Genomic DNA, 24,991 nt, shown 5'->3' on the forward strand with positions numbered 1-24,991 from the left:
TGCAGACATATATGCAGACCAAACAGCCATACACATAAAAGAAACAAGTAAATATTTTTAAAGAGAAATATACAACCTTATAGAATCTATCATTTTAGAAAAATTGAATTGGCATATGAATAAAATCTAAAAATGTTTTGGCTAAGATAAAAACATATGTCAAGAACATCTCAAATATATATAATAAAAAATAATAATTCTTAAAAAAAAAGAGAACATCTTGTTCAGGGGAATAGGTGAATTCAGAACACGTCACTAGCCTTTGAAATTAATTCCAAGGAATATATCCATATTGTTCTTCAGTACATAACTGAAGGGCCATGGATATTCTTTCACTGAACAAACCATAAGTGTTAAACACCTCAGCAAATCTCCTAAAAATTTTTTGGTAGCACCTTAGCAGTGAAAATTAGAACCTCCCAAACAAATCTTGCCATAAAATATAGCCAATCAATAGCTCTGGCAAAACAGGAAAGGGGTATGCTTACATGGGCAGAGTTAGGGTTTCTAGAGCAATGGCGGGTGTCAGAAGGCCAAGCCACAGAAGGTTTTCTTCCTGGGGGACACTTACATCACTCTGCAGGTCGTAGGCTTTCCTGGCTTGGATCACATCATTCTGGTCAGGAAAGCAAGACCACTGGTGCAGGTACTGCCGATAGTCCACATTGCTGGCCAGCGCCTGGCCCTCCTTGGCAGCATTGATGGACACCATGTCCACTGGGATGGAGATCTTGGCCTTGTGATCATTGTAGGCTTTTTTGTACAGCCTATCATTTTGCATCTTCAACACGTTTGCTGCCCAGACCAGTTTCGGGTCTTCCTTGGCACTGGGACATCCAATGTAATGGCCTTTCTGCTTCTCATAGGCTGTCTTGTACAGGTACTGGGAAATATGGGACAAGAAGGAAGATCAGGTTTCCCATGCTTGATTTTCCAACATACAGTATTTTTCCACTGACAACAATCTTGCCTCCCTTGGGTCACTCTTATTTTAGACACTATTTCCCCCCTAAGTTTACACTGTAATTTTTTCACTGTTATGTTAATTTGCTTTCTAAGAGTGTCTGGAAACACTGTGGGTACCCTGAAGATAAGCTCTGTCTCCTGGACATCTCTCTAGACCCTCAAGCCTCACCAGCATCTCCCAGAGTCCAGTCACTCTTAGCTACCTTCAGATGTTTTGTCATAAACAACCACAACCCTATCACTTCAAATGAAATTAGTCGCTTAAAGTTATTTTCAAATTATAAACTTATTTTTTAAAAATGACTTTTAAATATATAACATAGGATCATCAGCATGCCCATTCTGGTAAAATAAATTTTAGTATTAAAATACTTTCCCTGTACTGCCTCAAATTATTCACAAATAGTATATGTGTCACACTTCAGGGTAATAAATTTTTTTATATTAATTAACCCAACAAATGTGTGCTCTTCAAAGCACTGAACAAGTTGTTCTGGAATTTGGAATTTTAAAATAATATCCTGAGAAAAATTATTGGCATTCTAGTGTAATTTCTGAGGAATTAAGTCAAACTCCCTATGTGTATACAAGTCAGCGTGTTGAACATGGACAAGGAAGTGCTCTTACGTCACTGGCAATATCCCGAGAAGCCTTGGCATGCTGGATCCCAATGGCATCTGCACGGATGTCATAACCCGTCATCTTGACATCTTCCCAAGCCTTCTGATACTGTTTCTGCAAAAGGGGATTGCAATGCCACAGTCAGTCTGAAGAGGGAGCTGTCGAGTCAGCATTACTGATCAAGAACAGCTGTTAGCAGTAAAGTGGCATTTTACACTGACAATAAAACCCTATGTAACGGGCCGTAGAAAATGAACTACTGCTAACAGTCTGCTCTACATAAATCTTCTTAAGGTTTATAGGACAGACAAGTTTCATGCTTAATTTGATTTCACATGCATTTTCAATGATTTATAGTAAAGGAATCTCCAATTTTTTTTTATGACAGAAATTTCAGAGACAGTAAATAAAACAAAATAAAAAAATCACAAAACTTTACATTTGTTGGCATTTAAAGGAAAAAAATGATAGTTCACTGAAAAAAAAACTAAGTATTACACTACAAATATCTCTAGGTTATATTTTGTTTTACATTTGAGAAACCATTGCCTTTTTCTAGTGTGTTAAAAACTAGAAATAAAAGGGCCATGCTTTTTGCCTAACTTTTGTTGGATACACAGGAAGGAGAAGTTTGGTAGACAGAGTTCTGTGAACCAAATCCTAGAAAGTCTTCTTACATTGCTAATCTGGATGGCATTCAGTTTGGACTGCAACATCACAGGTGTGTCAGCAGGTACATTCACGTTAGCCTTCTCTTTGTCCCAGGCATCACGATACAACGGCTGGTCAATGTGAAGAGTAACAACAGAAAGGAAGAGTAGAAAGACACAAACCACATGAGTTAGTGTTTAAAATTAAAAGTTACTGCTGGCTGTTACTGTTGACATACATACATACATACATACATACATATATATAATTTTTTACGTACAAATAACTTCATGAATAATTCATATATAATACAATATATTTAAATATGGTAATAAAAATTCTTGTCCAATTACCACATCTAATTATGTGACTCTTAAGTCTATATTATAGAAATTCTGATAGCATACAGTACTAATTAGGAGTTTGCTTTCTTAGCCAAAATAACTGTCATGGTGTCTAAAGATGGAACTGCCCTGGGACTTCTCAGCCTATGTCATGATTAAATAGCCATAGATAGGTGACAATTTTATGATTATAGTGTTAAGTTGCATTTCAGTTTGAATCTTCAAATGCAATTAAAATCTGCATCAGAATCTGGATCTAGTAGTCTTGACAGAGATGGTGAACTGACTGTGAACATCTGGACTCAGCTGTGCCCCAGATCCTACTTCCCATAATACTGGCAATTTGAAGTTCACAAACCGAGTTCCCCTTCATTGAGCTTTGTCTTGGAAACACAACCACACCAGCCTACCTCACTGATTTGCAGAGCATTGGTCTTCGCCAAGATCACCTCTGGGGTGTCGACAATACTCGTGAATTTGTAGTCCTCAGGTTTTATCCGATACAACCTTTCATTCAAAAGATTCTGAGCATTCTTCACTCTCGTCACCTCCACGGAGCCCTCCGTCAACCATCCGATACCCTTCATCCATTCCAGGTCTGACTTGTACACATTCTGTATGGAGGTGAGAAGCACACAGGGGGAGGACGCAGGTTTAGCCAGGGGAACTTGACAGTGGAAGACCACGAGAAGCCCTGCTTACGTCAGACAGACGCCATTTAGATTAAACTGAGTCTTTGCATGCTATGTCTCTGCCACCTGTCTTTAGGAGATGTTCACGGTCTCGTGTGGGAACTAGAGCACAGCTCACGAGTGGTGGGATGAGGAACAGCAAAGGGTAGAACCAGAGATGACACTGACACATAGTTTTGCTTTTGTACTGGGCTGAGATTTTGTGCTTAGTGCTTGAAGTGTGTCTTTCATGAGCCACTGAGAAAAACAGCTGTAGGACTATTAGGGAAGGAGCCCTTTAAATGTATGTATAGTAAGGAAATAACTCCATATTATTTTCTACATGTGTCACCTGAATTAAACTAATATTTCCATATGTTTTCTATCTGTTCCTGTTATGTGGATCATGCAAAGGTCAGAACAGGGGGACTGAAACTTTCTATTTAATTACAGAATAAGACTGATTTTTTTAAAAAAAAGTTCTTGGTGAATAGGCTCCTACTATCATCAGTAAGAATCCTTCACCAGATAGAAAATGTTGGGATGACTACTATTATTACCATGGGCTCTGCAGAATGCCTCAGTCTTATTAAGATTGCTCCCTAAATGATGCTCCCTAAATGATGCACACACTACAATTAACCACACACATTCCATCTCCCTGGGCTAACACACACTCACATCGCTTTGCAGCTCGTAGGCTTTCTTAGCCTGGATCACGTCGTTCTGATCCGGCAGGCACGTCCACTGGTGCAGGTAGTTGCGATAATCCACGTCACTGACCAGGACCTGGCATTTCTTGGCTTGAACAATTGACATCATATCCAAGGGTGTGTTGTAAATGCCTTTCGACTTCTCATAGGCTTTCTTGTACTCTCTGTCACTCTGGATCTTAGCAGCGTGGATAGACCAGACCAGCTTGGGGTCATCTTGCAGGCTGCGGAAGCCCACATGGTGACCTAGCTGCTTTCTGTAACCTTCTTTGTATTTGTACTAAAATGGTGAGGAAAAAAATAGAGGGAGAAACAAATAATATATTTATATTTTTCTTTAAGTGATTTCAGAATCTTAATCTTCTTAATCTTCAAATTGGTTCAACACTGGAAGTCATTATATATTTCAGTTTAAAAGAAGTCAGGACTATTCTAGGCAGATGAATGGATCAGGAAGAAAACATTATGGTGAATTAAAATAATATAAAAACATAACATTTCTGAGCAAACACTGTTTACCAGACATACTACGAGAGCTTCAGGTATGTGAGGTTTAACTATATGAAACTGATGAGACTTTTTACATTCAAAAATAAATAGTGGCAATTATAATCATAGTTAATTCTCCTAGTGTTGTGAGACAGATCCTACAATATCCTATCATTCAAAAGAAAGAAATAAGGTTATTGGGTAGGTGGAGGGCTCAGTCAGACAGACCCCCAGGGTGCTGAAGGGACCCCAGGTAGGCATGATTTTAGAGATGGGAAGAAATATATACATTTTTCATAAAACAAGATCACTGGTTTCAAGCAGGAGATGTCTGTGGACAAGAGCTTTCACCTGATCTGCTCTGGAGGGAGATGGTGCCCTTTTCTTTTTTGTGTTTAGACAACTTGAAAATATTTGGATCAAAGGGAGAAAACTGGGATTAAGGTGTGGGTACTGGTGGTTAAGAGATGAAACAGAGGAGGACGCAGCTCTGTCTACAGATAAAGCATAGAGAGGGAGGAGAGGAAGGAGTTAGGAGTGGCTTGTTGTTTTGTTTGTTTGTTTGTTTGTTGAGAAGGTTTTTCTGTGTAGCCCTGGCTCACTCTGTAGAGCAGGCTAATGGGAAAGTCATATCTGTCTACCTCTGCCTCCTGAGTACTGGGATTAAAGACATGGGCCAGCACACCAGCTTATGGAAGGAGTGTTTAAAAGCTGGAGCTTGGATCGTGGGACAGTTTAGAGGACAATTATGTTACTGCTAGTGAATTTTAAATTAGCAAGAAGTAAACTTGAAAACATTGCTGAGATATTATACAGAAGTCTCTAGCATAAAATATTTGATATAACATATGATCTCAAGTCTTAAGGGGTGTACAGAATGATCATCACTTATACTGTGAAGAATGCCAGAAATATTTTGGGGTATAAAATGACATTGTATTGGTTCCTGAATTTTCATCCAAAAATTTAAAGGTGTTTTTATGATATTTTTGTTGCTGCTAATAAACACAGAAATTATATCTACATTTATTTTTAACTATAACATTTTTATCCCTTTTAATATTTCAAGTAGAGAATGTCTTAAGCCCAAGATAAAATGACAATGTTTGCATGGATTATGAAAAGAAAACAAGATTCTTCAAACAGTCTTTGTTTTACGGAGAAGAAAACCCCAAAGCAAACAGAAGAAAGTTACCTCGCTGGCAATCTCTCTGGAGGCTTTGGCATGCTTGATTTCAATGGCATCTGCTCTTAAGTCGTAGCCTTTCTGCTTGGCTTCATCCCAGTCTTTTTGGTAGAGTTTCTAGTGAGCCAGAAGACAGGTTTGCTTAGGAAATACAGACTCATAGCACACATACCACATATCATGACCCATGATATCAAGGGGGTGTAAGGAAGACATGCATCTCTGGGGTCCTTTGCTGTTGGATGTTTACTTTGTAGTAGAGGAAACCTCTGATGTAAAATTTAAACCCAAGCATCCAGCGGTACCAACGACTGGACATCACACCTTGATGTGTGTTTGAAAATATCTCCCTGCCCAAGTACATAGAGATTTCAGAATGAAGGGTGAAGCCAGGGATGCTTTATTAAGGTCCAGGAAGACCTGATGAGGATTTTCCTTTCATTTTGCCCTTTTGCCCTTTAACTGAGACTTTACTTATCTTCTCTTCTCTGTCCCTCGCCCCCCATCTACCCCCACCCCATACCTTGTTATTTTTGAGCCAGGGTTTCTTTGTGTATCCCTGGCTGTCCTGAGACTCATTCTGGAGACCAGGCTGGCCTTGAACTCATAAAGATCCACCCACCTGCCTCTGCCTCCCCCAAATTGGGATTAAAAGTGTGCACCACCACTGCCCAAAGCTCAGGAGTTTTTTTGATACAGGAAGAATGTAACATTAATCTCTTGTTCTTTGAATATAATTAAAAATTTCCCTTGCCCATCACTTGGCTTTGGGATGTCAAACAAAAAGATATTATCAGAAGACCTGAGATGACAGTAGATGCTGTTGAGCATGGAGGTGCTTGACTAAGATTTAAGTACTTGCAGGAACCCGTAAGTAATTAAGTCACAGACACTGGCTATGGGAAGATGGAGGCAAGGCTGGAGGGAGAACATCTAGAGTCTAGGCACTCAGCCATGCAGCTATGCTGACCTCTTAAAGACAGAGCTTCTACCTATGGGTGCTAAGGAAAAAATAAATAGTGCCAAAATCCATGAGCATCGCTCATGATCCAGGAGATAAAGCCCTTTTTTGCACTCCATGCTTATTCCTCTTACATTGCTAATCTGCAAGGCATTGATTTGGGCCTGTAGCATCGCCGGCGTGTCCAAGGGGATGGTGATGTTGGTTTTATCCTTATTCCAGGCTTCCTGATACAGCCTCTGTGGACCAAAAAGGAAACATCACGATCTCAGCAGCAGAGAATGGATAGCTGAAACATTAAGCCCTGCCAACAATTTTACTTAAAATCAAATGTTTCCATATGTACTTATAATGGCTAATTTGATACTTTAATTTGAATAAACAGTGGTATTCAGACATAGAGCCTGACATTCCGTAGACTTCAAATAACAAAAAATGGTCCCCAATGTGTGGATGGACCTCATCCCTCTTTTGAAGGCTGTAACATTCTCCCTTCCCCTGTTGAGAAGGAACTCTGTCACCACCCGTGACATCAAACTGTCATTCTTCCTTGGGTCTCCAACCTGATACTCTATCTTGAAGATTCTGGAACTGCCAGCCTACATAATGGCATGAGCCAATTTCTTAAAGTTGTAATCTCTTTTTCTATATATACATTTGAATATAAATCCCTCTGGATCAGTTTCTCTGGGAAATCTTGACTCATGCAATGGTACACTATTATATAGCACCATGTCCATGCCTCAGTTCTAATAAGAGTTAAATACTTAATTCCTTGAATTGCTATGGAGTGAGACCTTTAAGTTTAATGCTTGAAAGTCCCTGTGAGAAGGGAAAGACACATTCCCCCCAGCAGAGTTATACTTTCAATGTGACTGCATTAAGCTAGTCAAGAGACCCTCAGACTTGCACCCTCAATAAAATGTTTTGAAGAAAACAACCTGTTTCCTCAGCTTTATCTACTGTCATCTGAACACTGTGTCCAGAACCATGGGAGCTCAGTAGTTGGATGGCTCTTACCTCACTCATTTGCAAAGAATTGGCTTTTGCCAGGACAACTTCTGGAGTGTCGACAATGGAGGTGAACTTCAAGGCTTCCGGTCGAGTCCTATACAGTCTCTCGTTCACAAGGTCTTGAGCGCCCTTCACTCTGGTCATTTCTACAGAGCCTTCCGGCATCCAGCCAATGCCACGCAGCCACTCCAGATCCGCTTTATACACACTCTACCAAGATGTCAGAGCAAAGTGTTCCAAATGTTAGACACGCCCCCTGCTAGCTGAAAACCCAAGGGTTTGAGGAAAGAGGCAGGAAGCAAGGGGAATGTTGGTCGTACACAATGAAGAACTTTGTCCTTAGAGGGGGTTTTGATACTGATGACAAAAGTCATTTGTAAAAGCATAGTTATTTCTACTTTCTATATTAATAGTATTTATGAATGCCACAATATAATTATTTGAACCTTTAAGGCAATTATGTAATTGAAAAGATTTAAAGGGAACTTCTGTTGAATCTCTTTCCATTTTAATCCTGTGATAAATGACTCATATACTGTTCAATGTTTTGGAATTGGTGATAATTATCCTTAAATGTTCAAATTTATTGTATCTGTTTTATTTTCTAGAAATTACAAAGAACATGAAAAAATTGTTTGGAAATAAAAGGCATGGCCTTGGTATTAACCCCTAGGTATTTTTATCGAGGTATTAACAGTGTGAATGACGCTTCCCTGGATTAAACATAGGCTACACATCTACACCCAGGGGCCCCCGATTGCACAACTAACAAATATTTCTGCCTCCTTCACCCTCTTTCCCAAGTTGATGTTACATACATCACTCTGCAGCTCATAGGCCTTCTTTGCTTGAATAATGTCGTTCTGGTCAGGCAGGCAAGTCCAGTTGTGCAGGAAGTTCCTGTAGTCCACATCGCTGACCAGAGTCTGGCATTTCTTGGCTAGCACCAAGCCCAGCATGTCCACAGGGCTGCTGAATTTGGTCTTCCATTTCTGGAATTCCTTCTTGTACTCCCTGTCACTGTGAATCTTCCCTGCGTGCATGGCACACATGATCCTGGGATCATCTTCGACACTCTGGGCCCCGATGTGGTGGCCCTTCTGTTTTTCATAGGCTTCCTTATATTTGTACTAAAATGCCAGAGACAGGTTCAGAAAAACAGGTTTAAGTTACTGGTTCTAAAAGACTCAGTGTAGCAGTATAGGTGCAAAACCAGAACAGGGAAGTGGGAAGGGGTGGATGGGAGAACAGGATGGGAGGGAAGGGGGCTTATGTGATTTTCGGGGAGTGGGGGGGCCAGAAAAGGGGAACCCAATGCTTTCTTTCTTTCTTTCTTTCTTTCTTTCTTTCTTTCTTTCTTTCTTTCTTTCTTTCTTTCTTTCTTTCTTTCTTTCTTTCTTTCTTTCCTTCCTTCCTTCCTTCCTTCCTTCCTTCCTTTCCTTCCTTCCTTCCTTCCTTCCTTCCTTCCTTCCTTCTCTCTCTCTCTCTCTCTCTCTCTCTCTCTCTCTCTCTCTCTCTCTCAAGACAGGGTTTCTCTGTATAGCCCTGGTTGTCCTGAACTCACTTTGTAGACCAGACTGGCCTCAAACTCAGAAATCTGCCTGCCTCTGCCTCCCAGATGCTGGGATTAAAGCCATGCACCACCACCGCTGGGGGAAATCATTTGAAATGTAAATAAAAAATATATCGAATAAAAAAAGAGAAATGTACAAGAATTTCAAACCCCTGCTTTCTGACAGCCGATACAATGTTTACATTTTTATGCTATCATGAAAATAATGGGGCTGAAGAGATAGTAGAGTGGTTAAGAGTATTGGCTGTTCTTCCAGAAGACAAAGTATTGTTCCCAGCACCTACATGCCAAGTCACTAGAGGCTCTGCTGCCCTCTTCAGGGCCCTTTGAATACAATATTCACAGTCACATGCTGCATGTACATACATGCAGGCACAATATAGAGTAAATTAAATTTAAAAGACTGTAATGATTGATATATCCTTATTGTGGAGAACTTTCCTTGCAGCAAATTTAATTTCAAAATGTATTCTCTGCAAAAACAAGGGGAAAGGTCTGGGGAAATGCACATAGATGCAATTACAAAGTGGTCCACTAGTCAGACTGTTGCGCAGGATCTAAAGGGAAGGAACTCACATCACTGGCAATGTCCCTGGAGGCCTTGGCACTTTTGATGGAAATAGCATCCTCTCTCAGGTCATAGTCCTTCATCTTTGATTCATCCCATCCCTTGGTATATAGTTTCTAGGTAGAAAGGAAGACATAACAGAAAATGGAACTGTTTTAGACACCAGAGGAGACACTATTAAGGCGGAAGATTATTTTAATGGTTTCTACAAAGACTTAAGCAACACCCAAGCACATCTCTTACTTGGCTGATATTGGCAGAATTGCTCTTGGCCAGCAGGATCTCAGGCGTGTCTGGCATGACATGGATAGTGGCTTTGTCAGCATCCCAAGCTTCTGTGTACAAATGCTGTGGAGAAGGAAGAATAAAACCTTCTGCAGAAGCCAGTAACGTTACAGTTAGTGTCAAATGTCACTAATTTTACTACAAATAAAGCCTTGTTAGGTAGCAGTCAATAAAACATGGCAACATTGAAACAACTAAAACATGGCTGTAGAGCTCCCATAAAGCAATACAATGGTCTAATTATGAATCGGTTTCACCCAGTGAAACCCTGAACTTCCTCATAAAAGCTCTGTAGGGCACTGGGTTATACATCTGCAATATAGCAGAGATCAAACACAGAGAAGTCAGCCACAGGATGAGACTTACTATAAGCTGAGTGCTCTTGAGAAGGGTGTGTACTCTCCACACTCCTGTTCACAAGTGGATAATGGTATCTTTTGGTGATTATTGGATTATAATATGTATCTCTGTCTCTGTGTTCATCTCTGTCTTTCTCTCTGTCTCTGTCTCTATCTCTCTCTCTGTTCTTCTTTCTGGCTGTCCTGGATAGGTGTGGTGTAGTGAAAATAATTTCTGGATTTTTATTCTACAAACTTTCTCACTTGCAGAATGACTGAAAGACATCTAGGCAGGGCTAGGACAATTCACACAATTCAATGAAAAGTTAGTGTGCTTACTGATTTGATAAAGGATAAACAGATAGATGGGACTCTGTAGAAAAGCATCTTCTATTTTGTGTCCTAATACTGCAAGCAACAATAGCAACTCGGTTTCAAAAGTGGGTTTTCACAGCCCAAGTCAGCAGAGCAAAACAGGCAACTAAGCTGTTGCAAGAAACATGGACCAAGAAAGCCAGAGGCCTATGCCTGCTCCAGCTGGGCCAGTGGTCCATGCCGGGGCAGGTCAGAGGGCGTGTGCATTGGTATAGGAGATCAGGCTCAGCTTTCACATGTATACATGGTTAGGGGCATCACTGGAGAATAAGCACAGGGAGCTAGCTAGAACTCCTGCAGTCATCCTGCAGGACGCTGAGGAAGTAGGCCCTTTCCTGACTGTGGATCCCTGGCTCATCAGGCCGTTCCCAACACCATAGGCCAAGTCCCTGGGAGGCCTGGTTCCAGTGGCAGAAAGCCACTAAGGACTTACCTTGCTCATAGTGATGGCATTATTCTTCGCCAGGACGATTTCTGGGGTGTCTGTGATACATGTGAACTTTAGCTGGTCTGCAGGCTGGCGGTACTTCCTGTCACTCAGGATTTCACCTGCTCTCTTCACCTTCTCGACCTCTACAGAGCCAATGGGAACCCATCCAATGCCTCTCAGCCACTCCAGATCAGCCTTGTACACAGCCTGCAAAGAAAGCGGCAAACATTCAGATGTTAGTTACCTAGTCATCCTGGCATCTGACTTTGACGGAACACATACAGATAACTACAAAATCATATTTGTGTACAATTTTAGGAAGACCCATCATTGTTAAAAATGGTTTATATCCTTGTCCTTGAAGTTGGCTGATATTTGCTATTTTTCTAAGGGCCACAAAACCTTGTCAACACTTGATTTCAGTGGTACATAACAACATTAAGGAAATTACTGTCTGACTTCTAGAATAAGGCGCTTGCTGTCCAATGTGGTGCTCACTGTTCCCCATGTGGGAATAATCCTCTTCAAACACAGCGGGCTCCTGTCTTGTTTAGTAGCAGCCTTCACAGAGAGTTTCATGAATAAATATACTTTCTTGTGCAAATAAAAGTAGTATTTGCATATGCTTGTTGTGTATGTGCGTCTGAATCCCATTTTCCTTGTTTTCAGTCTGGGTCTTTGTACTTGTCTTAGAATTCATTTTATTCATTGACTTCAAATAATCAGCTAGAGGAGAACTTATCGTACAAGGAAGGGCAGCAGCATTTTATTTTTGTGTTTTTTTTTTGTATAGCTTTTTTTTTTTAAAAAATAATACCATTACTTTTATGACTCTTCCAAAAGTAATTACTTAGAGTTCAGTCAAAACAAGAATTGAATATACCAGTAAGGGGGTGTCTGAGAGGCCATAGCTTGCCTACTGCTGGCAACAGAAGTGTCTCTTTTGGTTTTAGGCCACTGTAGTTTTTCATTTTCCAAGAAAACCTTCATGATGCATTCCTAAACATTCATTCATGAATTATTACTGATGCTTTATATTATAATAGGGCATGAGTGAAAGGATGGTATAATCATCCAGTTTGCTTTAGATGAGGAATCCTTAACCTGGCATCAATTAGCTCGGACAGAACTAAACCTAACATCCGTGTTTTGTTTTTTAACATCTAACTGAAACATGGCATTCATGTAAGTAAATGTATGCACAGCAGATTATAGTAGTATCAATAGTACATGTGTCTGAGTAAGCAACAGATGTTATAGACACTATCGTATTATTGTAGATGCTGCATATTTCTTAAAATATTTATGCTCAGTGTTCTGGAGAAATGGTTCAGCAACTATGAGCACTGGTTGCTCTTCCAGAGGCCTGTCTGGGGTTCAGCACCTACATGGCAGCTCACAACTGTCTGTAAATCCATTTTCAGGGGATCCAACACCATCACTCAGACATATAAACAGGTAAAGCCCCAATGTGCAAAAATAAAAGTAAGTAAATCATTAAAATAATTATGCTCTTGACATGTCTTTAGATTTAGTTATTATACCTAGAGCTTGTTATTACATATATGGCTGTAATTACTTAATATGTTAACAAATAACTATACATATTACCATACCTCAGATTTGGTTTGATATTTTCATAATCATTCTCAATATGATTGGTTTCCTTTGAGCCCAATGCTTATTTTATGATTTTTATGACATTGCCTTGAGAATGGTAAATGGGTTTTATTAGACTTCCTAAAGATTCTATAACACCGATAATTTAGTATTCCCCTACTAAACTGTTAGAACATGTGGCTGAAGACCATTAGACCCACTTACATCGCTCTGGAGATCATAGGCCTTCCGTGCCTGAATGACATCATTCTGATCAGGTAGGCACGTCCATTCGTGCAGAGGATGCTTGTAGTCTATGTCACTCACAAGGATCTGGCACTTCTTGGCCAGCACCACCCCCAGCATGTCCACTGGGCTGCTGTACTTGGTCTTCCACTTCTCAAAGTCCTTCTTGTACTCCCTGTCGCTCTGGATCTTGGCCACATGTATAGACCACATCATCTTGGGGTCATCCTTGATGTTCCGAGCCCCAATGTGGTGGCCCAGCTGTTTGCGGTAGCCTTCCTTGTACTTGTACTGGAGAAAGAAAAGGTATGTAAATGTGATGAAAAGAACACATACTAATTCTGTGTGTTTCCCCCACTATTATGAAGCAGCACAGAGATGAGCCTCACCCACCCTGTTTATACAACAGGATCATGTTTGTAACTGGGTGGAGCCTGGACTGCAGGGCTTCTTGTATTTCTTCCCCTCATTTCTCTAAACTACACTACCCAGTGTATACTGAATTCTTTAACAAGTAAAGATACAGTTTTTTTAAAAACCATTAACATTAAGATTAGTTTAGACTATTTTATTGTTAGACCATGGAATGAATTTCTTGGTCAATTATATGCATTAAATTTAGATAAAGTTTAGATGTCAAGAAATTATTTTCCTTCGTAGCCTGTCAACATGTCTGAAGTTTTGATGGGAGAGCAAGTCATGCCTTGGGGTTTAGAATCTATCTACTTTTAAAGGTCAAAAGTGATGTGTCATGGCCCACTTTACCATGAGAGTCAGAGAGAGGGTACCTAAGCACAGCAGCTGATAACAGGGTGATGATTGAAGGGAGAATCAGTTTAGGTCTGGGATAGGTTCAGTGGAAGAGTTTGCATTTCAAGGATGCACAGAGCATAGACGCCCTCTATGCTCTTGATTATGCACAGAAAAGAAGAGGTGAATGAATGCCAAGAAGAAGGTCCATTTGCTTCACAGTCTGTCACATATCATTAAGGGATTACAAGAGAAGCTCACCGAGAGTTACACAGGATGAAAAGACTCTAAACCATGTCCACCATCCACCATTGAGACTTCTTTCATGCTGCAGTAAAGATGTGGATGGCACAGGAAAAAGACTACACCCACATCGGTATATGACATGTAATGTCAGGTAACATCTGGATTAACTACTACTCAATTTCTGAGGTTCAAAAATAAAAGGACTGGGATACAACTTGATGGCAGAGCCATCACCTAGTATAAGCAAGACCCTGGGTTCCATCCCTGGTACCAGAAAACAAGATGAAACAAACCAGTAGATCTTTAGGAAAAAAAAATCCTGTTTAAAAAAACTGATGGTCCTTACCTGACTAAGAGGTATAATGGGCAGGGGTTGGTTCTTTCGCCTACCCCATCCCTTCTGACCTTTAACTTTGTGTTGGAGGGGAGCCTCCAAAGGGAGATGAAACTCAGAAGTGTAAGCAAGTTCTAGCACGAAACACTTTGAAAGCTTCGAGTTGATAACAGTTTTGAAGAAAGAAATGTTTCTTTAAAAACAATGAACTTACATCACTAGCAATCTCTCTTGATGCCTTGGCGGACCGGATGGGAATGGCGTCCAGGCGCAAATCATAGCCTTGCCTCCTGGCCTCTTCCAGAGACACTTTGTAGAGTTTCTGTGGAAAGAGTCCTCAGTTACCACTCCCTTCAGAAGAAATGAAGCTGATTCCTGTTCATTTTTCTTTCTGTCTGACACGAATTCAGTGTCATTTCAATGGCTGACACGAATCCCCTAAATGCGCTGGTTGCTGCATAGCGACCATAACATGTTTCACAGCCCACAGATTTGCAGGCATGTGTTTGAAACATCAGGCTTTCCTGACTAGGAAACCTAAAAAATGTTTGGAGGTACATCAACATTTGGCTGAGGAAATTTTATTTTCCCAAAGGAGCACATATAAAACTCCAGCACTTACTAGTGCCTCAGAATATTAAAAATGCCATCTTAATGTGAAAGGAGAAAGAATAAGGAAAGTGTCTTTAAAATGGAATATATTTGTTTCTTTTGGAAAGACCCCAGTGCATGTGGGCCACTATAGTGGAATGTGATTGATCTGAAATCATTGCCATTATAAAAATGTTGGTCCAGATAAAGACGACCACATGAACATCTGCAGTAACACCAAATGAAAACCAGAGAAAGCATAGGAACTCAGAAAATACAGTTTTACCTCAGTGCCGAGGAGGGTTTGTTCTGAGAGCTTTCTCCTCACACGAAGTCCTTTGACGTTCAAGACTCTCATATAAATGGGGTCGTACTAAGCACATCTCTCAGTAGAGCTCTCTATTTTCAAGCTTTGAAAAAGCTCAGGTTGTCCCAGACCTTTTTATGTAGCCCAGAGCATGCTCTATGTACATTGTTACATATGATTCAGGGAATGTTAACAATAAAAAAACTCTATACACTTTCAGAACAGGTATAATGTTCAGGCATATCTTTAAGTCAGGGACAAATCTACAGATGTAGGACCACACTTGTGGCAGCTGACTATAGGAACCTTGTACCCATGACTGAGCCAAGGGAAGGTTTGAGAGGACTGGCCCTGGTAGATTATTTTCCCATAAGCACTCCACTTCCTGATAAGCGAGGGCTGGCCTTTTTTGTGGGCCCACCATATAGCCCAAGATTAAATCAAGGATGAACAGTTTCCTTTGCCAACAATGTCAGCTATAGGGTAGGTAGTAAATCAGTCAAAGCATTTGACTCAGGGAAGCACTGTGCCCCCTCATTTTCCCTCTCCGGACACTCACATCACTGTAATTTATCCGGTTGAGTTTGGCCAGCATGATTTCTGGTGTGTCAGGCATGACGTGGATGGTTTTCTTGTCATTGTCCCAGGCTTCGGTGTACAAGCGCTATTCAAGAAAGAGAGAGAAATGATTTTGGGGTCCAAAGAAATTGTGATCTCTTTGAATCGAAGTAGAACTAAATGTACTAAAGCTACATTTCTATGTTCCTTGGTAAACATTTATAAGTAAAAACTTCAACTATTAAAGCATTTAACAGTTCTGCAAAGTATAATTGGGTCATGATATTTAAAAATCTGTCTGAGAAATAATTGTTCTATTTTATTTTTATTTTATTTTATTTATTTTATTAAATATTTTCTTTATTTATATTTCAAATGTTATCCCCTTTCCTGGTTTCCCCCTTCCCGGAAACCCTCTATCCCATCCCTCCTCCCCTGCTTCTATGACAGTGTTCCTCCACCCACCCACACACTCCCTGCCTCCCTGCCCTAGATTCCCCTACCCTGGGCATCTACCAAGCCTTCATAGGACCCAGGACCTGTCCTCCCATTGATGTCTGACAAGGCCATCCTCTGCTACATATGCAGCTGGAGCCATGTGTATGCCTTGGTTGGTACTTAGTCCCTGGGAGCTCCGGGGGATTGGTTAGTTGATATTGTTGTTCTTTCTATGGAATTGCAAACCCCTTAAACTCCTACAGTCCTTTCTCTAACTCCTCTATTGCGGACCAGGTGCTCAGTCCAATGGTTAGCTTTGAGCATCCACCTCTTTATTTGTAAGGCTCTGGTAGGGCCTCTCAGGAGACAGCGAAATCAGGGTTTCCTACAGTTCAGTTTAGCTTCAAGCTTATTACATATAATCTTAAAGGCTGAATCCTCCTGTCTCCACCTTCTAAGTACTGGGATTACAAGCATGGGTCATTATGCCAGACTTTACATATAGTATATATGTATTTTAAGTAATGTTTCAAATTTATTATTTGAACATGAAAGTGTGTATGTGCTGGCTGGTTTTATGTCAACTTGACACAGGCTAGAATCATTTGAGAAAAAGGAACAACAATTGATAATTTGCTGATCCAGCTTCAGACAAGCCTGCAGACTATTTTCTTAATTAGCAATTGATGGAGGAAGGCCCAGCCCATTGTGGGTGGGGCCCTCCCTAGGCAAATGGTCCTGGGTTCTATAAGAAAACAGGCTGAGCAAGTGAAGGGGAGTAAGCCAGTAAGCAGCACTCTTCCATGGCCTGAGCATGGGCTCCTGCCTCCAGGTTCCTGCCCTTTGTGAGTTCCTGCCTGACTTCCTTCAATGTTGAACAATGTTGAACAATGTTTAAAGTATAAATCTTTTCCTCCTCAAGTTGCTTTGGTTGTGGTGTTTCATCATAGCAACAATAACCTTAAGACAACACACAATGAATTCTGATCAAATCCTCCAACTTCTTCTGGCCTCCACTAAAACTTTTCTCTCTCAACTTTACTCCTCTTTTCCATAGTGTTTTAAACAAGAGTTTATTATTTTGAAGTATCACCAATTATATATATATATATATATATATATATATATGTGTGTGTGTGTGTGTGTGTGTGTGTGTGTGTGTGATTGTGTGTGTGTGTGTGTGTGTAGAAAAACATTTATATTAGGAAAGATATTCTAAACTCAGAAGGAGTTGTTTTAAAACCACTTGTTTTTATACATGATAGACTCTAGTTTATACTGTGTGTGTGCACGTGCATGTGAGGTGTTTGCGTGTGTGTGTGTGTGTGTGTGTGTGTGTGAGAGAGAGAGAGAGAGAGAGAGAGAGAGAGAGAGAGAGAACTGAGAAGAGAAGATGGCTTGGTGAGTAAGGGTAATTGCCTCCAACCTGATTTTGATTCCAGGGACTCCCATGATAAAAGGAGATAATTGAGTCCCACAGGTTGTCATATGGCCTCCACATGCTATGCGTGTATATACAAACACATACAGCATAAGTAACAAATACATAAAAAATAAAGTGTAATAGAGAATATCAATGAGTGTAAATGTAGGCAAAACCTTCAAAAACTAGAAAGAAGGCCAAGAAAGGCTGAACAGTGTGGAGGAAGTATGGGAGGAAAAAGAACACATCACACAAAAGCAGAAGAGAGACTGGGAGGAATAACACAAGAAGGACTGAAGGGAGAGATGAGGGAGCTACTAAAATGCATGTAATACGCTAATTAAAATCCTTTACAAAGGTATAATTAGCCTTAAAATAAGCTTCAAGGCATAACAGCATGCCAGAGTCTTTGACTGGCCCCGCCCACGGCCACTCTTGATGCGTCCCAGTGACTGTAAAGACCCACCTTGTTCATGTTGATTGCATTATTCTTGGCCAGCACCTGTTCCAGCGAGTCGGTGATACTGGTGAATTTCAGTGTGTCTGGACGCTGGCGGTAGATGTTGTCACTCAGTATCTCTGTGGCCCTCTTGGCTTTGACAACTTCCAAGGAACCAATGGGAACCCAGCCAATGCCTTTCATCCATTCAAGGTCTGCCTTGTACAGATTCTGAGGAGCAACATGTAAGAAAGTTATATTAACTCTCCTATTGATTCATCCTAAAACGTATCATACTGAAGACACAGGAATACAGAAGGTAGGTGAGCATAGGTAGAAATATGCTCAATATATAATATATGCATATACAAAAACCTTTAAAAATAATTAATGAAAAAAGAGTATAATTCCTGCTGGCAGATAAAGCTGCTAGCATACTCAAATGCCAGGTCCCTAATACTCTGCTGAGCCCTCTGAAGATTTTTTGCATGAGCTTTTTTTTTTTTTTTTAAAGGACAGTGCCCTGTCCTTAAGAATTTTATAAGATCTTACACAGAGGACCAGTGCTCTTTAAGTCATGGAAAATGTGTTCTAATTATTTCAAATAAAACCATGACCTTGTGAGCAGACCAATGACACAAAGTATGGCGGTCATAAAAGCCCCCTGCCATCTCTAAAAATCACAAAGTGCCAAGTGAGTAAAGGAACTATGCCGATGTAAAGATGTCAGGGACCTATCTAGTTTATTCCTGAGAGGACAAGCTAACTATTAGTACAACTATTAATAGAAGATTCTTGAAAAAGCAAAAAAATGTTTTCATATTTTTCTATGAAATTAAATATAAACAGTTATTAAAATAATGTAAAACAATGCACTTTTATTCCCACCTCTGTTGCCCTCTTTCAACATGGGTTCTTCTCTCTCTTTTCCCTGCTATTTTGCTGGGCAAAACCTCACCAGTGATACTTCCTTTCTCTCTCTCTCTCTCTCTCTCTCTCTCTCTCTCTCTTTCCTTCCTTCCTTCCTTTTTCTCTTTTCCTCCCTCCCTTCCTCTCAACTTCCAAGTACTTCTTTTACAAGCATGGGTCATCATGCCAGACTTTACATATAGTATATATGTCTTTTAAGTAATGTTTCAAATTTATACTTTGAAAATGAAGTGTGTATATGCTGGCTGGTTTTATGTCAACTTGACACAGGCTAGAGTCACTTGGGAGAAAGGAATATCAATTGATAATCTGCTGATCAAGCTTCAGGCAAGCCTTAATTATTGATGCTAATTATGCAATTGTCTCCTCCTAGACAGAGTCTCAAGCTCAGGCTAGACTTGAAAACTTACTGTGTAACTAAGGCTGACCTTGAACTCCCAATTTTCCTGCCTCCACTTCCAAGGTTCTGAGATTACAGGCTTGAATCACCATGGCTGGGTCAGCAATGTTATTTTGAGGGCTAAGCTTTAGCTGATTCAGACAAAAGAGGCCTGAATCACTAGGGCCTCTGAAGCACTGAATACTTATATAGAGTATTGATAGTACTTATTTCCTGTTTCACACATAACTTTTGGAGGGGTTTCCAATGAGAAACTCCTTTCAGATATTCATTAACTACTTCTAGGGGCATATAGATCCAGGCCCTTGACACTAATCAGAATCTCACAGATTTGTCTCTGATATGCTCTTGTCCTGCACCAGGGGCACTCACATCACTCTGGAGGTCATATGCTTTCCGGGCTTGTATGACATCATTCTGGTCTGGCAGGCAGGTCCATTCGTGCAGCAGGTGTTTGTAGTCCACATCACTGACCAAGGTTTGACATTTCTTGGCCAAAACGATACCAAGCATGTCCACCGGGCTGCTGTATCTTGTCTTGTATTTCTCGAATTCTTTCTTATACTCACGATCACTCTGCACTTTGGCAATGTGGAGGGACCACATCATCTTGGGATCGTCATGTATTGCTCTGGCGCCAATGTGGTGGCCCAATTGCTTCCGATAGGCTTCTTTGTATTTGTACTGAAAAAGACACAGCCCGGAGCATAAGAAAGAAGGAGGGGATGGAGAGGACCACTGCCTGTCGCTCCCGAGAGGATGCCCTCTGTGAAATCACAGGACGAGGAGGTTCTTCCAGTAAGATGCTGTGATACCATGTCCCGGGGCAAGAAGAACCCCACTGTTCCTTCTACAAATTCAGAGAATCGTATGCTGTCAATACTTGAACAAAAGTGAACCCCAAAGTAAGATGCCCAACTGTAGTGACAAACCAACCCAGTGCCCGAGAGGTCCTCCCTGCCAGCCTGCTAGAGAGCATCTCTGCTCATGTGCCTACATGGCCCCAGGTTTCTCTTGGAAAAGTAGAGAAATATAGCACATACGTTACTCAAGCTCCAGAGAGCCTGCAGGAGCGTAATGGAACCCAAGGGACATAGCTTTGAAATGGACAATTTCTGTTACTCAATAGGAATGTAGTTTTGGTTTCATAAAATGAGAAAGTTACAGAGACGTTTTGCCCCACAGTGGAGAAATGCTGAGTACTACTAAATCATACGCCACAGTTAACGTGGTCAGTTTCACCTTTCTGGACCATAACTAAAATGCTTTGAAAGCCTACCTTTTAGGTAACTTTAAACATGTCTAGGAATCTGTCATCTTCACTTTTAGAGAGCAGAAATAATGCTTTTTTTTTTTTTAACCCTCAGAACAAAGGGACCTTTAGCTTTTGGCTGTCCTCTGCCCTCCTTCCTGTGTGGGCAAACTCAGATAAGCCTACTTCATGTCTGACTTTATTGCCTTGAGTGTATGCTGGGATTCTAAGAGCAGTTCAACACCAGTCTATCTGACTGTGAGGCATCTGTTCTATTAAACAAAGATGAAAAAGCAAGATCAAAGGCACACAGTGCAGGTAGACCATAAGCCTGGGATCACGAGTGAGTTATCCACTGTTGCATCTCGACTATGTGGGGGGTGGTAAGGACTTCAAAGGAGAAGTCCTACAGTCTTACAGTGATTGATTCCCTGAACCAGTGGCTAGCCGGAATGGTTACAGAGTCAGTTCTTACATCACTAGCAATGTCCCTGGAAGCCTTGGCAGCCACGATGGGAATGGCATCGCTTCTCAAGTCATAGCCTTCCTTCTTAGCTTCTTCCATGGCCTGGCGATATAGGCTCTGGGGAAAGAAGGAAGACACATTTAGATGGAGAACTCACATTCACTTGAAAACCACATTTTGGGGAGGGGTAACATGAAAGTTACATTTTGGGGTGTGTGGGGGGGATATCAAAAGAAGACAGCTCTTGGATACAGAACTATGCAATCTTAACCCAAAGAAAACAAAAAGGATTTTTTCAAGCTATTACATTAAATGGAAATTTCGCATTTGGTAAATTATAACATCACATCTCCTTGTATAAATCCTTACAGAGTAAGTTAGCAGTTCTCAGCGGTATTTAAGACAGTCAGCACTTAACTCCTTTCATAAAACAGTCAAGAAATATGATAACTCCAGATTTGAAATAGGAACAATTTTACCTGACTGCCAGCATTGCTGTATAATTGTCCAATGTATAATCATTGTATAATATATAGCAAAATACTGTAAATATGTGTTCATAATCAAAACCATGCTGCAAGAAGACTAGGTGAATAATGTTTCTCTGTTAACATCTAATTGGTCATTAGCAATTGGTCTCAACTGCTGGAAGCTTGTAGCAGGTACAGGGATAGCAGATTCCAAAGACTTACGAGTCAAAAAAATTCTATATCTTTAAAACTGAGGAAACATTTGGGAGGTAGGAGGTTGGGGGACCTTCCAGAATGCACCAGAGACCTGGAAGGTGAGAGACTCTCAGGACTCAAAGGGAAGGACCTTAGATGAAATGCCCTACAGTGGGGAGAGAGAACTTGTAGAGCCCACCTCTACAGGAAGACAGGTCATCAAGTGAAGGATGGGGTTACCATCCCACAGCCAAAACCCTGACCCATAAGTGCTCCTATCTGAAAGAACTACAGGGATGGAAATGGAGAGGAGCCTGAGAAAAAGAAGGCCCAGCAACAGGTCCAAAGTGGGATCCAGCTCAAGGGGAGGCCCCAAGGCCTGACACTATTATTGAGGCTATGAAATGCTAACAAAAAAGGACCTAACATGACCGCACTTTAGAAGACCCATCAAGCAGCTGAAAGAGTCAGATGCAGGTATTTGTACCCAACCAATGGACAGAAGTTGCTGACTCCCATTGTGAATTAGAGGCTGAAAGAAGCTGAGAGAAGGGAGACCCTGTAGGAGGGACCAGCAGTCTCAATTAACCTGGACCCCTGAGATCTCTCAGACAAATATCATGAACTAGTATAACTGAATCAATCAGAATCTTCACTTGGATAAGAGAAAGCAAGGAAGGTACTATTTATGCAATAGTAATTCAGTACTGTAAAGATAATTATTTTTCTCTTAGATTCTGTTATATTTAAGAAGCTTCAATGACAAGAGAAATTTGTTTCATTGCCCTCAGGCAATTTTGAAAAGTATGATCCAAAAACCTCTCATTTGGATCTTGTTAATAAACTTTGTTATTTCAAACATACTGAATACATTTAATTTTCATAGTAACTTGAGGGTATAAGAAAGAAAATAAAATTTACTAATCAGCTATTTGACCCCATCCTCTCCCTGTCATTGATTTTACCTCATTATGTCACCACAGAAAAGTTTCCATATAGAGATGTTATGGGTCAGGTAACTAAAGAGGACAAATGTGCAGAATATGTTTCAAAAGGAGTTTTAATTTGATGGAGAACATAATCTCTTTGAATCTCTCTCTCTCTCTCTCTCTCTCTCTCTCTCTCTCTCTCTCTGTGCGTGTGTGTGTGTGTGTGTGTGTGTCTGTGTGTCTGTGTGTGTCTGTGTCCACTTTCTATCCTCGTTGAGATGGGATCTTGTGTGTATGCCTGGCTAGCTGGCCAGGGAATTCTCAGGAGTTCTCCTGTATCCACTCCCCATCTTTCATTAGTTCTGGAATGAAGACACTCACTACCATTATCTGGCTTTACCTGGTTTCTTGGGATCTGAATTTAGTTAATTATGCTTGCCTTATTATGTGTTGACCATAAGGGCTGATGTTTTTGTGTCTGTCTTTCTAGAGTAAGATGAGTATAAAAACAAAACTCAGTACAGGGCACCACACAATGACTGTGATGCATACAAGTCCAATATTCCTAGAGCAAAAATCAATGTGGCCAGATGAAGGGAATCCAAGAGATGGTTAGATGGTTGGTCTTACCTCACTGTAGTTTATTTTATTTTGTCTGGCCAACATAATTTCAGGTGTATCAGGCATAATGTGAATCTGGGTCTTGTCTTTCTCCCAGGCTTCTGTGTACAAGCGCTGTGAAAGATAAAACAGTAAATGAATCAGAAAAAAAGTCCAGTGTTTTAAATATGAATTTTAATGAAGAAATCATCAGGAAATTGAAACCCAGCCCATTTGCTCACTTTACAAACAAAATACCAAAGAATGTATTTTGTTTACACCCTTTTCAATCCCTTTTATTTTTATAGGGTATCTACTAAACATAATATATAACATAATATATAAATATAATATAAACATAATTATAATATATGAACATAAAATACAGACACATAAATACATACACACATACATATACACATTACCAGGGACTCAAAACCAAATTAAAATTGCTAAATAAAGTATTTCACCAGCATATTTACATATCTATATGTTTACTATGGCTATATTAAATAAAACTCATTTCATGAGTTTTAAGAAGATTTAATACCAAACAATATATTACTCACTATGCTACTCTAACAGACTTAAAACTTGTTGAGACCCAAATAAACATTTGATTTTACTATGTTTTTAAACTTTTAATCATGTGCACGCATGTAGGTCTGTGTGTGGGCATGTGCACATGATTGTGAGTGCCCACGGAGGCCAGAGACATCAGATCTTTTGAAGCTGTTCTTACAGGCAGTTGTCAGCTGCCTGGCATGGGTTCTAGGCACTGACTTGGTTCCTCAGAAAGAGCAGTGGGTACTTTTAATTACTGAGCTATTTTCCAGCCCAAAGGAATCCTATTCATAATGCTACCCATTTCATAAACAGACAGCAAAGCAGAAATTCTCCAGTCTACATCTGAAATTCGTATATGAAGATATATAGAACTTAACTAAATCATCGTACTTTCGATAAGAATTTAACTGGATAAAGTAAAAAAGACTAACGTATAGACCACAACTATTCATTCCAAATGATCTACAACCCTGCTTTTTTCCCTAGTCTGAGTCCTCACCTTGTTCATGTTGAGGGCGTTGCTCTTGGCCAGCACCTGCTCCAGAGAATCTGTCACACTGGTAAACTTGAACTTGTTTGGAGGCTGGCGGTAGATGTTGTCGCTCAGGATCTCCGCGGCTCTCTTGCACTTGACCACATCCAGGGACCCGATGGGGACCCAGCCAATGCCTCTCATCCACTGGAGATCTGACTTGTACACGTTCTGGGATGAAGAAAAAAAAAGGCAAATCTTATCACTAAGAATCTGTATGAATCTGTCTGTATTGGTCTTACACTTGATCACATCTAGAGACCGACCCAATGGGAAGCCCGCCATTTCCCCTCGTCCACTAAAAGGTTATAAATGCTTGACAATCTAGTGAGATCCAACACAAAAGCAAGTGCTACTGAACATGCTGCAATGCTTGGTCTCAGAATGGAGAATAAGGACCAGAAACATCGGGAAAGCAAGTTTTGTATGTGCCTTTAACATATGAAGGTAGAGTTCTACAAAATTCTGTCTTGTGGACAAATGCTCCCCTTTGGAAAAAATGAAGCAAAGGGCATTTGAAAACTATGAGGAGTA

The 24,991-nt window shown here is 40.5% G+C and overlaps 1 protein-coding gene across 2 annotated transcripts in view; it reads right to left on the bottom strand.

Moving 5' to 3' along the window:
• The window catches only part of Neb (nebulin), a 193,761-nt gene that overhangs the window by 74,860 nt on the left and 93,910 nt on the right, over positions 1 to 24,991 (bottom strand). The window contains exons 68-83 of one of the 2 annotated variants that reach the window (XM_052182469.1): positions 24,425 to 24,628; positions 23,389 to 23,493; positions 21,174 to 21,281; positions 19,819 to 20,130; positions 18,144 to 18,347; positions 15,818 to 15,922; positions 14,575 to 14,682; positions 13,010 to 13,321; positions 11,189 to 11,392; positions 10,001 to 10,105; positions 9,766 to 9,873; positions 8,435 to 8,746; positions 7,623 to 7,826; positions 6,737 to 6,841; positions 5,651 to 5,758; positions 3,935 to 4,246 (exon numbers count right to left, since the gene is read on the bottom strand). In XM_052182469.1, coding sequence (XP_052038429.1) covers positions 3,935 to 4,246; positions 5,651 to 5,758; positions 6,737 to 6,841; positions 7,623 to 7,826; positions 8,435 to 8,746; positions 9,766 to 9,873; positions 10,001 to 10,105; positions 11,189 to 11,392; positions 13,010 to 13,321; positions 14,575 to 14,682; positions 15,818 to 15,922; positions 18,144 to 18,347; positions 19,819 to 20,130; positions 21,174 to 21,281; positions 23,389 to 23,493; positions 24,425 to 24,628 — 2,916 coding nt within the window. The remainder of the gene's footprint in view (positions 1 to 3,934; positions 4,247 to 5,650; positions 5,759 to 6,736; positions 6,842 to 7,622; positions 7,827 to 8,434; positions 8,747 to 9,765; positions 9,874 to 10,000; positions 10,106 to 11,188; positions 11,393 to 13,009; positions 13,322 to 14,574; positions 14,683 to 15,817; positions 15,923 to 18,143; positions 18,348 to 19,818; positions 20,131 to 21,173; positions 21,282 to 23,388; positions 23,494 to 24,424; positions 24,629 to 24,991) is intronic. The other variant, XM_052182470.1, reaches the window with a different exon arrangement.

Source organism: Apodemus sylvaticus, chromosome 5 (genome assembly GCF_947179515.1).
Source record: "Apodemus sylvaticus chromosome 5, mApoSyl1.1, whole genome shotgun sequence".
NCBI lineage: Eukaryota > Metazoa > Chordata > Mammalia > Rodentia > Muridae > Apodemus > Apodemus sylvaticus.